The sequence below is a fragment of the Melanostigma gelatinosum genome, assembly GCF_949748355.1.
Source record: "Melanostigma gelatinosum genome assembly, chromosome: 13".
Classification (NCBI taxonomy): Eukaryota; Metazoa; Chordata; class Actinopteri; order Perciformes; family Zoarcidae; genus Melanostigma; species Melanostigma gelatinosum.
In genome coordinates, this window is record NC_136646.1 from 9,841,247 (window position 1) to 9,855,151 (window position 13,905).

Below are 13,905 nucleotides of genomic sequence, written 5' to 3' on the forward strand. Positions count from 1 at the left end.
AATGTGCGTAAAAACTACAATATCTCCACCTGAAATGTAAAGTAGAAAGTAACAGAAATGACAGCACTACCACAGTTCTTGTGTACATGTACTTTGCTTCTTTCTAGCACTTATACAGGCGTATACAATCTGGTTTTAATTTTCCTTTGTCTGAAACACACAGGCACACGGTGCAAATGGTCAAACCGCCGCGTGACAAACATATCTTCAGAGTTATCAGTTTCTAAACACACTGACGTCTGGACTACTAGGTGGAGGAAAAGGAGGGAGAAGAGAAACTTGAGAACCGAAGAAGCATTTTCCTGGGAAACCTTTCCTGAAGCGTCGGGGTCGATGGGGTTGATGGGCATTCAATCAACGTACACGGCATCAAGGACGAACTCAATGAGTGGCGGTAGGACTCAGAGTGAATTGGGCTCCATACACTTTAATGTATCATATGGCTCCTAACAACTCAAACTGTACATGTCATGATAATTAGCGTAGATACAGCTGATCAATGTGCAATACTGAGCATTTTGACTATGAATTGAGTTTATACTGTATACAATAGCAAGAGATATAAATACAGTCGGTGTCTATTGGATAGTCTTTCAATCTTAACTCAAAACATATAAAAGTTAACAATAAGAAAAGTCATAGCACCCATCTACAAAGAACCCCGCACGGTTTGACATGTCAATCATTGTGGTCACATAGACAGACAGAAGATCAGTTTCCCCACTAATAGTTCATTACAAATGCAACTGGTTGAATATTGAAATTAGGCAATATATGAACAGTATATGTGGCATAAATGGGTTTTGAGTTATTTAAATGAGTGGGGGAGGGGGGGGGGAAGGCACAGCAGAAGTCAGCAAAAGAACATGAGCGTGATCGCTGCTTTCAGCTCTCGCACCAAATAATTACAAGTCAACACAGACCTACTGTCAAACATACACTGTCAGAGGAGCAACGTATTGCAGCGCTGAGGCGACAACGGCAGCTTACAGACATTTCTATATTCATATGCAAGCAAACAATCCTAGCATAGGACTGGGAAAAATACTCTTCAGTTACAGTTCAACGAGCACAACTGACTCATATGACGGGCATACTGGAGATAGATGCAAAAATAAAGTTGTCTGCTTTCATAATAATCTGTTCCTTTCCAATGTTGCAACGTGTTTTGGAAGCATTTTAAATTACGATCATATATTTTTCTCTGTACGAGCGGGCCAGCAACTTGTGCACGTGTGCATTATTTTAAAAGAAAAGCACTTCTATCGGTGATGCAGCTCATTCTCCCATTCAGGTGGCTGAAGTAGTCTATACTCAATGATGGAAGTTTCTATTATATCATACATCAAGCCCTGCAGCTTGAGAAGGAAGGTAAGGCAGAGCAGTGCAGCAAGGAGAGCGTTGGGGGTCCAACTGCTGGTGCGTGCTTTAGGTTTAGGGTCAGGAATACAGGTCGTTTTCTTTTTGCCGAGATCATGCTGCGTGTGTTTGGCTCATATCTGTATGATTTTGTTTTCTCCAAGTTGGGAAAATCTAAGCATTACTGTTGGGACTGAGAGTCGATGCGTCGAGCAAAAGTTCCGGCTTTCTCGTTCTACTCTGGCTGGGGCGCCGGAGTGTCGTTGGCATTGTTGTCGGTGATTTTGTTTTCCAGCTCATCGTCTGACAGGAGGTCCAAGGAAGTTCCCTCCACCTGAAGCGGGCGTCTGCCTGGCCGACTGGAGGAGAAGCTGATGGGGCCGCCACGTCTGCAAGAGGGGGGGGGGGGAAGAGAGGACCGGAGGTCAAGGGAAGGTAACAAAGCAAAAAAGGTTTCCACTTCTCTCCCACAACTTAAACTTGAGCTCATTCCCACTCAGGTGTCATGAATAAAGCCCAGTGTTCTAATGCTCATTAGCGTACCTGAGGCGGTTCTTGAGTGTGTGAACCTCGCGGCTCAGACCCTCGCTGGCCTCGGTGGCGTCGTCCAGCTCTCTCTGCAGTTTCCTGCGTGAGGCGTTGGCCCTCGTGGCCTCCTCCTCAGCCTCCTCCAGCTGACGCTTCAGCTGCTTCATGCGAGAGCTAGCCTTTTCAACCTTTCACACACACACAGACACGCCAACGAGTAAAAGAAATGTCCCCGATGATGATCAGTGCTTTAATGTAACGCATATAAATCGAGAAGATCAGAAGGGAAAATACCAGGAACAGTGATTGATCTCTTTGTGGGGCTAAACTATTTTGACGAATGGCAAATTCTTGCAAAACTCTTAATTGCATCAGTGTCAACGTCAACAGACGTACTTGTTCTTTAAACTGGTCGGCATGGCGGCGCTCATCCTCCACTTGCATGCAGATTTCTTTCAGCTTCTTCTCGGTCCTTCTCACAGTCTTGTTGGCGGCTGCTCGCTCCCTTCAGTGGAGAACGAGTGACGGTTAGAGAAGCAAAGCAAGATTTAGCGTTTCAGCTAAACCCGTAAATGTGTTTCCATTGATCTCATATTTTAGCTGTCAGTTTAAAGTAGGAGGACGGTGTATTGAATTCTCACTTGGCCTCCTGCTCCAGCTGTTCCTCCAGCTGTCCTATCTTGGCCTCCAGGGCAGCGATGGAGGCCTTGAATCTGTTCTTCACAGAACCCTCCAGCTCGCCCAGCTTGGCCCGCAGCTCCTTGTTTTGGCGCTCCAGTTGCTGGCGAGCGTTTTCGCTCTTTTGGCCGGTGCTGCGCTCGGCACTCAACTCTGTAGTCAGCGTGTCCACCTGAGGCGCAGAGGCAAGGGAGCGTCACGTCATTGATCATTTTGCACAGGCTAGTAAAGAGTTCTTACAAATGAAACGATGTAATATTCGTCCAATGAAAATAGGGATGGTCATTGAAGAAGGCCTCACCTGCATAGTGGTCTTTCTGAAGCGGTCGTTGAGTAGCTCCATGTTACCCTGCTCCTCCTCCAGCTCCTCCTCCAGTTGAGCAATGCGAGCCTCCAGCCTCCTCTTCTCGTCCATCAGAGCGGACCTGACACACAAAGGTATCGAGTTAAAGACCAAGAGCCCTGGGACTCTTTGCTTCCTAGCATGTGGGAGTTTCAAAAGATCGTTTTATGAGAAGGTTTCTGATTTGGTGAGTTAAATCTTTCTTTTAACCCTGAAATATGTCTTCTAAAAGATCATCCTCAGGGCTCAGGAATTGAAAAGTCTTTCAGTAATATTTGCCTGTTTGAAGCATATATGCTGTTTTTCCAAACCGTTTACAATGACGGCTTCTCAGGTGGTTCCGTGTAACAACCCACCTGGCCGGTGAGAGCAGATTAAAAGAAAAATAAACCGATATGCATCTGTCGACAGATGACTGTAACTGACTTTCCGGAGGTGCTGTTTGAGATTTCATCTTGCAGCTCATCCCGTTCCTGCTCTGCGTGGCGCCGACCCCTCTCAGATGCTGCCAGGTCCTGCAGAAAAAAGGTCAAAGGTTAAACACAAGCACTTCTTTGTGTATCATAATGCCGAGAGGGACCATTCAACACTTCATCGTGAATATACAGTCAGTAAAAAGACCTCTCAAACACCCTCCGACCCTAACTATGCACAGTGGCTACCATGCGACACAACAAACATCCGCACATCACTGTACCTCATGTAGCTGTACAATCTCAGCCTCCAGACTCTTGAGTTTCTTCTCGTTTTCCTTGGATATGGCAAAAATATCATCTCTAGAAGCGCGGGCGTCTTCCAGCTCTCGCTGGTAGTCCTTCATTTGGGCCTGCAGGACGAAACATGTGTCTGAGAATTGCTGCTTAGAATGTGAGTGGTTTGAATGGAGACTCAAACATCAAATCCGTACCTGTAACTTGCGCAACTGTTTGATGGCTTCGTCGCGAGCCTTGTTGGCTCCTTCTATGTGACCCTCTATATCCTTCAAATCCATCTCCAGCTTCTTTTTAGCAGCTACAGCCAAACCCCTCTGCTTCCTCTCGTCCTCCAACTCCGCCTCCATCTCTCGCACCTGATGGGGAGCCAGCACAAGTCATTCGTGTGCTTGGATTCAACTGTTGTTAAAGTGTTGTGTGATGTTGAGTGTGATCCTGCACCTGCTTGACCAGCGCTCTCTTCTTCTCATCGTTCTGGTCGTCCCGGCCCTGGAGGTCTCTCTCGTACTGGGCTTTCATGGCCTGCATGTTGACCTCCAGACGCAGCTTGGCATCCTCGGTGCCCTGCAGCTCGTCCTCCAGCTCCTCCAGCTGAGTCTTCATCTCCTCCAGCTGCTGCTCCAGAGTGCGCTTGGACTTCTCAAGCTCGTGGACCTGACGGTGGAGGAGATAGAGGATGATCGGTGAGAGTACTGCTACAATTGTCCTCCGTAATTTAAACATGCTCCGTTGAGCCCTCGCACTCACATTCTTGCCCACGTCGTCCTTGGAGCTCATCAGATCTTCCATTTCAGCACGGAGCTGCTTGTTAACCCTCTCCAGCTCCTCTTTGGCCTCCAGCGCCTCGTCCAGAGCTCTGGTCATGGACAGAGCTTTGGTCTCCTTCTCCCTGGCCTCAGCTTCAGCACGGTCACGCTCCTCAGCGTAACGAGCCGAGATGCTCTTCTCCTCAGCCAGCATCTGCAGAGGAGGAGGATGTCAGAGTGCGGATCAGCATTAAACTATAGTATTTAAAAATACATCTAAGACAAGCTTCCAAAGTAAGACATATCTGTAAAACCCAGCAAATATCCCCAACGAAACCCACTCACCTGGTCAAACTTCTTCTGCTTCTTCTCCAGGTTGGAGACGATCTGTCTCTGGTGATCCAGGTCTACAGTTAGATCATCCAGCTCCTGCTGCAGACGGGTCTTTGTCTTCTCCATCTTTTCAAAACCGATGGTCTTCTCTTCCAGTCGCTGGCTGGCCAGCTCAAAGTCCTTCTGCAGTTTCTTCTTGGTCTCTTCCAGGCCGTCTATAGTTCCAACATCGTCCTCCAGCTTCTTCTTGCTCTCTGACAGCTAAAAAACAAAAAAATCATTCTTCAGAATAAAGATTCAACAGGAATATTATTTAAATAGTTTCCTTCAGCGGAGATCACAAGTCCGACCTGAGCCTGTATGGTCAACATCTGTTTCTCTAGATTCTTGCACGCCTCCTCATCCTCCTCCTGCTGCTCCTGCAGGGCGTTCTTCTCCTCCTCCAGCTGGCGTATGCGACTGCTGAGGTTTAGTTTCTGACGCGTCTCCTCCTGGAGCAGCTCCTAAAAACAAACAACAATATATTTGTCCGGTTAGTTACACAGAAGAATATAATCGACACTGACACTGTGGATTGATGATTACTGCTCAGAGATCAGTCACCTGTGTGTCCTGCAGCTGACCGTCTAGTCCAGCGACGTCTTTGGCCATCTTGATGCCCTTCCTTTCTGAGTCTTCCAGAATGGCAGACACATTGTCCAACTCAGTCTGGATGGAGAGGTACCACAGTGAAACTAGGTCATCAATGCAAGTCAAAAGTATCCGTAGAAGATTTTAACACCACATCTTTTTTTCACATAAATGGTCCAACTAAATAATCACAGACAAACTGTATGTAATATAGTTTGTCACACCTGCAACTGTAAGAAGTCAACTTTGCATGCAGCTTTTCCTTTGAACTGCACCATTAAAGTACCTCACATAACTGTATAAAGAACAGTTTAGAATGAAATGATTCAAGTGTGGAGCAGGGCAAAGACGCAAACTCATTTTTGTGTATTGAGATGAGCATCAAGCGCTGGGAACATGGCGGCAATGAGCCATGTTAGCATTGTGCAAGCACTTAGAGATGATGGGTTTGTGGTGCCGTGGTTGCATTCTGTGGGAAAAGCCCTTTATGCATCTACAAGGGTTCACACATTTGCCGTCTCTAGTTTGATGATTTTATCTTGCTTATATCTTGATCTGAGTGACTTTGATCATTTTTTTTATTGTACAGCACTTTGAAACCGTTTTTGAAAGGTGCTATATTATTAAAGTTTGTTGTTAATTCTGACAAGCTGATGTTCATTATTAATGACAAGGGGATTCCATTGCATTTCATCAAATATGCCCACCTGCAGCTTGTGTGCCCGTTCGGCCAGCTCTCCCTTGGCCCTCTCTCCCTCAGTGACTCTGGCCGTGAACTCCTGCAGCTGAGCCTCCTGTTTCTTCCTCTTGTGCTCGGACTCTGTCTTTCCCTGCTGCAGGCCCTTGACCTCGTTGGCCAGCTCCTTGTTGGCACTCTCCTGGCTCTGCTTGGTCTTCTCCAGGTTGGCCTTGAACTAGACATGAGCAAGAACAAACATGAGTGTGGTCTCGTCGGTGGATTGTTAGTCCTGTGGTATTAGATGGTGGATTGTGGAAAGGCGTTACCCGCTTGGCCTGCTCCAGCTGTTCAGACAGCTCTTCCAAGGCGGTGGCGTGCCTCTGTCTCATCTCCTGGAACTGAGATTCGTGGTTGTTAGTCTCCTCCTCGATTGTCTTCTTCAGCTCCGTAACCTCCTGTTCACGCTTGGTCCTGCAGAGAGTAGGTAAATGGAAAAGTCTCGACTTTCCTGTTGACTTAATAATGATAATTATATGACAAAATGCCCTACTGTCTATGTTATAAACATAAAATGGAGAGTACCTTAATTCCTGCTGGGCAGCGGTTGTATCAAGGGTGTCCTCGAGCTCAGTCTTCAGAGCCTCAAGCTCTTCGCTCAAGTCCCTCTTGAGCTTCTCAGCCTTATTCCTGGAGATTTTCTCTGACTCGAGGTCCTCCTGCAGCTCCGACAGCTGGGCCTGCTGCTCCCTCACCTGTTTCAGAGCGTTGTTCTTCTGGCTCACCTCGTCTTCCCCTCTGTTAATCACCAAGAACGTTGAAAAGAACATGCAACAGATTCTCAGATGGCAGGTGAGCACAATATTGGGACTGTGACGGTATGACATTGGAAAAATAAAACCTGGAAACTCACTTCTGTTTTCCACTAAAATAAGATGCGCCTGAGCTATTTATGCTCGAAAAAGTATCTCTTTTAGTTGTTTTGGGGGGTGGATTTTTACATATATGTCAGAAACACCCGATTAATTCGGTCTGTTCAACTTGTTTGTTTATAAAAAAAAACACATTTAGTCCAGAGTCAACGCTGTCATTGTGTAAAACCTCCACTGCGTGGCAGCAGAGACTGATAGACTGTTGTATACAGCGGTTGAGGGTACAGTTTTCTGTGCGGGACATTCAAAGGACCTTTTATGTTGTTGAGACCACCTAACATCAAGGTCCTACATGCACAACTGCACATTAATACCACGCAAATAACATGCACACCAAAGATAACGTCACACATCGCAAACACATTCCAATGCAGTGAGAATCAGTGAATAAATCCAGGCAGCATGTCAACAATAACATCACTGCTGCACACTCGTCTGGAGTGCTGCCAGTCCAATGCAATGCTGGATATAAAACAGCAGGTGTGACCATTCTGTACAGCTATGCAGCGCTTATCTCAGAGTGACTCACCTCATCAAGCAGAATCTCAATGACTCAATATCAGAACTCTAAGCATCCATATTTGGCTCACACAAATGCTATGCCACACTCCGCTGAGCTCGTCTATGGCGGCCCCGGTATCGCCTACCTAGCCAACATGGTCTGCTGCTCATCCTCTTTCTTCCCCAGCAGAACCTTCAGCTCCTCCGTCTGGGCCTGCAGCTCGCCGATCTGGTCCTGGAAGTCGGACGTCTCCCCATCCAGCTTCCTCTTCGCCTTCTCTAGCTCCTGACGGGTCTTCTCCTCCTTCTTTAGTCTCTCTGAATTAGAAAAGAGAGGATGCGATAGTTTCATAGAACACCAAGAAACATTAACTCTACAGGTTTTTACTATTCTGTATTTTGCATCACTCCTTTTACCCTCCAGGTCGACCATCATGATCTCCTGCTTGTTCTTGACCTTGCCCAGGTTCTTGGCCTTTTCTTCCTCTTCGGCTAGCATGGACGTCATCTCGTTGACTCTGTCGTCCAACAGCTTCTTTTCCTGAAGGAGAGAGAGGCGGGAAGGTTAGCAAACAGCTGGCCTCTCAACTCAGCATCAACATATTCTCATGATCTGAAACGTTTGCCTGTATCTTACTACCCAGCGCAGAGAAGAGCCTCTTGGAGACTGAGAGACCCTCCATCTCTAATTCAAAATCAACTTTCACATTTTGACACAATATCCCTTTCCATCCAAAACCCTCAGCTTGAATGTAGACTTGCAGAACTCACACTCTCTCTCGCTCTCTCACCTTGAGAAATTTGGAGTTCTGGTCTTCGAGTAGCAAAATGTCCTCTTCGAATTTCTTCAATTTAGCCTCAGTCGTCACTTTCTCCAGCTGCAGCTTCTGCCTGCCAGACTCCTCTTCATCCAACTGTTCTTCCAGGTCCTGCTCACACAAGTATTTAATCATAGTAGCAGACATATTTTTGTATTTCAGTCATTTAAAAGAGTGCAAACATTGTTTTTCAGTAACCGGTACGTCAATGGGACACACCTGGACATGGGACTGCATCTTCTTCTTCTCGTTCTGCTGGCTCTGGTTCCTCTCCTCTTCTTCCTCCAGCCGGGACTCCAGGTCATGAAGGATCTCCTCCAGCTCTTGCTTTTTGGAAGCCAGGCGAGCTCTCATCTCCTCAGCCTCTGCGAACAGCTCCGTCTCTGCCTGCAGCTGCTCTGCTAGGATGTTCTTCTCCTCAACTAACTACACATAAAAAAAAGTTTTGAAAAGATGTTTAATCGTGCGTCCTAAAGAAATCTATGCAGTTGATCTTGTATTGCTGCAGTTGTGACTGACCTGCTGGTGTTTCCGCTCCATCTCCACCAGCTCTCCCTCCACCTTGGTCTGCTTCTCCTTCACCTTGACCAGCTCCTCATCCTTAGCCTGCATCTCCTCCTCCTGCCTGGTCACCTGCAGCAGAGGCTTCACCTGCGGGTACGGATGAACACAAGACATTTCAGAGGACGATCTCTCCACTCACACATCTGAGATTAGTTACCTCGAGACTCAAAACAAATGGCGTCTGTTGCACAAACACCCGTGACAATGTACAAACCTTGGTGAAGAGTCTCCACCACTGCCAGTGACGAAGCTTCAAGTAGGCAGCGCAGTTCCTCTGGAGAACCTTCAGAGCACTGAGCTGCTGCTGCTTCTTTGCAAAGGCCCTGAAGCATTACAACGAGCGACGAAGAGAAGAAAGACAGAGTGAGACAACAGTAAAACCTCCTTTTTGTGATCAGACACATAGAAACGACTGCATTTCAGTTGCAGACAGCAGCCACAGAGCGACCCTTACTTGCGTGCCAGGTAACCCCGGCAGACGGACTGGAAGTAAATGATGATGTCGGTGATCTTCAGGTCCCTCTCTTCCTCCAGGTGGGCCAGGACTCCGGCCCTGAAGAAGATCTTACTCTGGCCGATACGGAACAGGTTACCGTCCAGCTCCAGGGCTTTAATCTATCAGAGACAGGGAGACGTTGAAGGGGGAAAGGGCTACTGGAGGTACCTGAAGGATCATAAAAATGATAAATAATAAAGGAGGACCCTTGTTTCAAATGTGAGCCTTGTGACCTCTGAGGCAGCAGTCGAGATCATTTCATTTGTCCTGAACCGAGACCCGGGTCCTTACCATCCTCTCACAGGCCTGCTTGCCGTCCATGAAGCCCTTGGGGATGGCGTTAGGGGTGAGGATCTCATACCTGGACACAGAGCAGAGAGAACATCAAAGACAAGGGTGACACCGGATCCATGATCGATCTTTTATTCACTGCAAAAAGTATTCTGGTATATATCAGCCATGCATCATGTCAGAAGAAGTGGAAAGAAGGAGACATTTGTGACTATGAAACACTTTTATAAACAATCTCTGTGATATTCTGTTTATCTCATGTTATTTTATATCGTACTAGATAAGTTGACGTTACATTACCTCTGTCTGAACTCCTGGAAGACGATGCGGTTGGGGAAGCCCTGTCTGCAGATGCGAATCCCCTCCAGGACACCATTACACCTCAGCTGGTCCAGAACCAGGTGCGGGTCCAGTTTACCAGCCTGGGGAAGAGGGAGACGAACAAGGAGATGAAGAAGAACATTTGAATGTATGGGTAAAGGTTCTGTGTTCATACATTTGAATGGGCTGCATTTTAATTTAAGTTTCAGTAACAAACACTGTCGTGTGTTTGTCCTCGAGCATACATTGCTGTAAACATGATTGTTGAAACAAATCCACAGAATGTATAAATGTGGTCTCAGTGATATATAATGTACTAGAAATGGCATTTGAAACCCAAACTCTGGCCTTGCTCGGTCAACAGATTGAGTGGAGCAGTTTCTCAGTCCAGCAGGCAGTGAGGGGTCCCTGTGACGATCTAAACTCACCCTCTTCTCATGGTTGGGGATGATGCAGCGGACAAAGTTGGGGTTGGTGTTCCTCAGTGTGGCCATCAGCTTCGATAGCTGCTCCTTGTACAGCTGTCCCACGGTGCGGAACATGCCCTTCTTCGTCTTGTAGGCGGCGCCAAACGCCGTCTCGTTCATGCCCGCCACCTGGTCCAGACCCACGATTCTGTCGACTGGTGATGAAAAATGATGTGAAGAGAAACAAGAGAGAGAGAACTGCATTAATGCAGAGATATTGTGATGCGGGTTTTACTGACAAATGCGTGTCGTGCTATTGACATGAACGTAGAAAAGAGAAAAGCCGATGACTTGTAAGTCTTTTATCTAAATCCAATGTGGATATTCATCAGGAGATGTTGCCAATAAAGGATGAAGTCTTCAACCGAGCAGGATTTGCTCTTTTCTTATGTTGTGATGAAGCATGAAGACAGACGATGGCGTCAAATTCATTTGGACATTTGTATCTCTTTCCATCTGCTGTTAGCTCTGACATGCTCCGAGTTAAGCACAAAAGATTGAATCGTTACTGGGATCCTTTTTAATGTAACTTTATCAGTGGATCGGTGGACTGCTATTGATGCCAGCTTTGCATAGACTAAATATCTATTCATCGGATAGAGGATATTTTTCCTTTTTTTAGAGTGACAGCCACCAGCACTCGTGAAAGAATGAAATGTCTTAAGTGTCAGAAGTCTTTATAGCCATGCAAAGCCAGAGGGGACGTTTTAGAGGGGTGCACAGTGCAGCCAGGACAGGACAGGGGAACCAATGATCCCTCCAGTGCCAAGGATGAGGAGAAGCCAGTGGGTTAAAGTGTTACTGTCATTCACCTGGAGCTTCATGGAGCCCAGACACATTGTCATAGAAAGAGGCTCTCTGAAACGTCTGAATGTCTACAGCGACAGAGACACGGACAGAGGAAGAAGACAGGAGAGTGAGAGAGAAATAAAGTGGGCAGGCCAGCTCTTACACCCATCACTCACACACAGACACACAACCCTTCACAGGCATTAATTAGCTTTTAGCTGAAGAGTATGTATCAGTTCATGCACTGTAATAATAAAGAACATGTACCGTCTATTAACAAAGCCAGTGTTGAGCTACCACAGCCGAACATTTATGAGGAGAAAGTGAGTCCAAAAATAACAAATGTCAAATAAAAATGACTACGACGGCTAACTGAAATATGAACAGTGCACTCACTGGGGGAGGAAAAACAGGATTAGCAATGAATCCGTCATTCAGCTCTGAGAGATGAATGTTGTTACACTTCATGTTTTTGCTGGCAAAACTCCTCCCACATTAGAGAAAGCATCAATCTCACTGCTGAAAGAAACTGATAGAAGAGCGAGAGAGCGGAGAATATATTTCCCTTCTTTTTGTGCCCATCATTCTGGACGGATGACTGATAAAAGTGCATGTTTATCTCGAATTCATGCCACAGATTAAATAGTTTACAACCTACGTTCGTACAGTTAAAAGCTCAATGACCTTGACACCAACAATCAATGTTAAGAGACTCACCGTCCTTCCAGAGCTCAGCCACAAACTTGTCAGTCGACTGGTGCAGCAGCGTGGCCACGTTGTCATTCAGGGGATCCATGTTCTTCATAAGCCATTCATCAGCTTTATAGTCCACCTGGAGAAACAGAGACAACAACACAACGCTCTCACTGTGTGTTCGTTGCAAATCCCAAACACAGAAGAAATAAATCATGTCTGTCTGTCCTTCGCATGTCTTGAGAAGCGCTCTCCTTTACACGCATAACGTCACCATCGAGCTCTTCTTCACTTCCCTAGAGTCGAGGAGCGCCAGCGCATCGCCCATAAGAAACAGAGCAACTCTGCCATTGCAACTTCAATCCAAAGTGCAAATAATACCGCACAGTGAACGTCTTGCATTTGAATGTTTACGTCAAGTGAAGCGTGAAAGAGAGAGCCTTCAGTTCCTATATGATGAGGATAGTTTGATGAATAACAATAATAATTGTATTTTGTGGGTCAATTCTGAATCTGCAAAAGAACCAGTAACACGTCTCTGTCAAGTAAACGTAGGACTACGAAGTTTTCCTTCGAAGTAGAAGTACACAGTAACAGTAGGCTGTACAGTTGACTTGCATATTTCTAAGTGCTTTGAGGGCATTTTATTTCGGCGTACAATAAGTTAGAATATTAACATAATGCAATACTTGTAATATCTAAACATCATAATGAATCTATAGGGTGAAGTTGAAGTTGTTTGTATGAGCTGCAAGCATCACCACAGGTCATGTGGCCCGTTCTGAACAGACATGTTTTAGCTACAACAAATGATTAAAACAATAGAATTACCTACACCTGAAACTGAAACAGGCTACAATGTAATTATTCCACAAACATCTGATATTATTTGGTTGCACAAGGTTCAGCGCCCCAACAGCAAAAAATAGCAAAGCAACTCGGCATCAAATCAGATTTCCTTCATGACTGTTGATATACGTCATCCACTTCTTTCCCTTCATCACTGTTGCACCCCAGTGATAGCAGTGTGAAAGAATGAAATGCTGTTGCTTCACCTGTCAGCAGCGGTCTGTGCAAAACAAAAGGCAGCACCAGATGTGCTGCATGTGCTGACATGGGGCAATAATAGATACAAGGATGGTAGAAAAGTTCAGGACATAAGTGATGCACAATAGTGACATAAATGCAATAATTGTTGGGTTATATAACTTTATATTATTTGCATATTATATATATATATTTGACTGACAGCAGTGAGGTCTAACTGGACCACAGAGTGTTGATGGGATTAGTCTCCGTAACACGATGATGACTTTTACTTGGATGTGTTCCTCAAACGTCCAACGTACGAGGAGAGCAGAACGTAATAAGAAAGAATTGACACGGTCGGCAACCTGAGATGAGGAATGGAAGAATTCCATGTGGGTTTCATCCGAATCCGGGAAAAAGCAAACTCACTGTGTTTGCACTTATTTTCCTCTTCGGTATCACTTTGTCATGCAGGGTTTATTTCAGATTTAATGTTGGCTCCAGTATCGAATACTAGCTGTTTGACATCGGGCTGAATCTGAGACGTTCACATGTTTGTCAGGGCAAGGCTCAGGTCCAGGACTGATGCTCTTCACTGTGTTCATACACACACACACACACACACACACATGTGCAAGTCAGGAAGAAGAGCCAGGTAGACCGAATCAAACCACCACTCTAGGGATGATATCAGCTTTCGTGCTGCGACTGACAAGCTTCCTCTCTGGAATGTTGTGGAGTATCGTTTTCTCTTTGCAGATGGCAGACCACCACCACCACAGAGGTGAAAGTTGAAGGAAAAAAACCTTCACGTGACGTAATCACCAGGCACCAAAGACTCAACAGCACACCAATGTGAACCAGATGTGAGTTTCCTACAGCAGCAGGACGACAACTGGGCTTTTGTTTTCAGGCAATGACCGGCTTAACTGTGCCTTCAAGGGAGCTGAATCTGTGCCTCCGAGAAAGGCTTGACAACGGGCCAGAAACACAGCTGC

The 13,905-nt window shown here is 46.0% G+C and overlaps 1 protein-coding gene across 2 annotated transcripts in view; it reads right to left on the reverse strand.

Annotated features, from left to right (window-relative positions):
- Positions 1 to 407: 407 nt before the first annotated feature.
- The window catches only part of LOC306786825 (myosin-10), a 44,853-nt gene continuing 31,355 nt past the window's right edge, over positions 408 to 13,905 (reverse strand). For both annotated transcript variants that reach the window (XM_079281708.1, XM_079281707.1), the window contains exons 16-42: positions 11,903 to 12,017; positions 10,358 to 10,551; positions 9,909 to 10,030; positions 9,609 to 9,678; positions 9,276 to 9,436; positions 9,036 to 9,144; positions 8,777 to 8,908; positions 8,477 to 8,683; positions 8,231 to 8,368; positions 7,857 to 7,980; positions 7,586 to 7,757; positions 6,592 to 6,804; positions 6,336 to 6,480; positions 6,038 to 6,244; positions 5,304 to 5,408; positions 5,051 to 5,203; positions 4,713 to 4,961; positions 4,369 to 4,581; positions 4,063 to 4,275; positions 3,816 to 3,977; positions 3,606 to 3,734; positions 3,335 to 3,423; positions 2,867 to 2,990; positions 2,529 to 2,737; positions 2,284 to 2,392; positions 1,903 to 2,075; positions 408 to 1,748 (exon numbers count right to left, since the gene is read on the reverse strand). In XM_079281708.1, the coding sequence (XP_079137834.1) occupies positions 1,595 to 1,748; positions 1,903 to 2,075; positions 2,284 to 2,392; positions 2,529 to 2,737; positions 2,867 to 2,990; positions 3,335 to 3,423; positions 3,606 to 3,734; positions 3,816 to 3,977; positions 4,063 to 4,275; positions 4,369 to 4,581; positions 4,713 to 4,961; positions 5,051 to 5,203; positions 5,304 to 5,408; positions 6,038 to 6,244; positions 6,336 to 6,480; positions 6,592 to 6,804; positions 7,586 to 7,757; positions 7,857 to 7,980; positions 8,231 to 8,368; positions 8,477 to 8,683; positions 8,777 to 8,908; positions 9,036 to 9,144; positions 9,276 to 9,436; positions 9,609 to 9,678; positions 9,909 to 10,030; positions 10,358 to 10,551; positions 11,903 to 12,017 (4,191 nt within the window). In that variant the 3' untranslated portion in view covers positions 408 to 1,594. The remainder of the gene's footprint in view (positions 1,749 to 1,902; positions 2,076 to 2,283; positions 2,393 to 2,528; positions 2,738 to 2,866; positions 2,991 to 3,334; positions 3,424 to 3,605; positions 3,735 to 3,815; positions 3,978 to 4,062; positions 4,276 to 4,368; positions 4,582 to 4,712; positions 4,962 to 5,050; positions 5,204 to 5,303; positions 5,409 to 6,037; positions 6,245 to 6,335; positions 6,481 to 6,591; positions 6,805 to 7,585; positions 7,758 to 7,856; positions 7,981 to 8,230; positions 8,369 to 8,476; positions 8,684 to 8,776; positions 8,909 to 9,035; positions 9,145 to 9,275; positions 9,437 to 9,608; positions 9,679 to 9,908; positions 10,031 to 10,357; positions 10,552 to 11,902; positions 12,018 to 13,905) is intronic.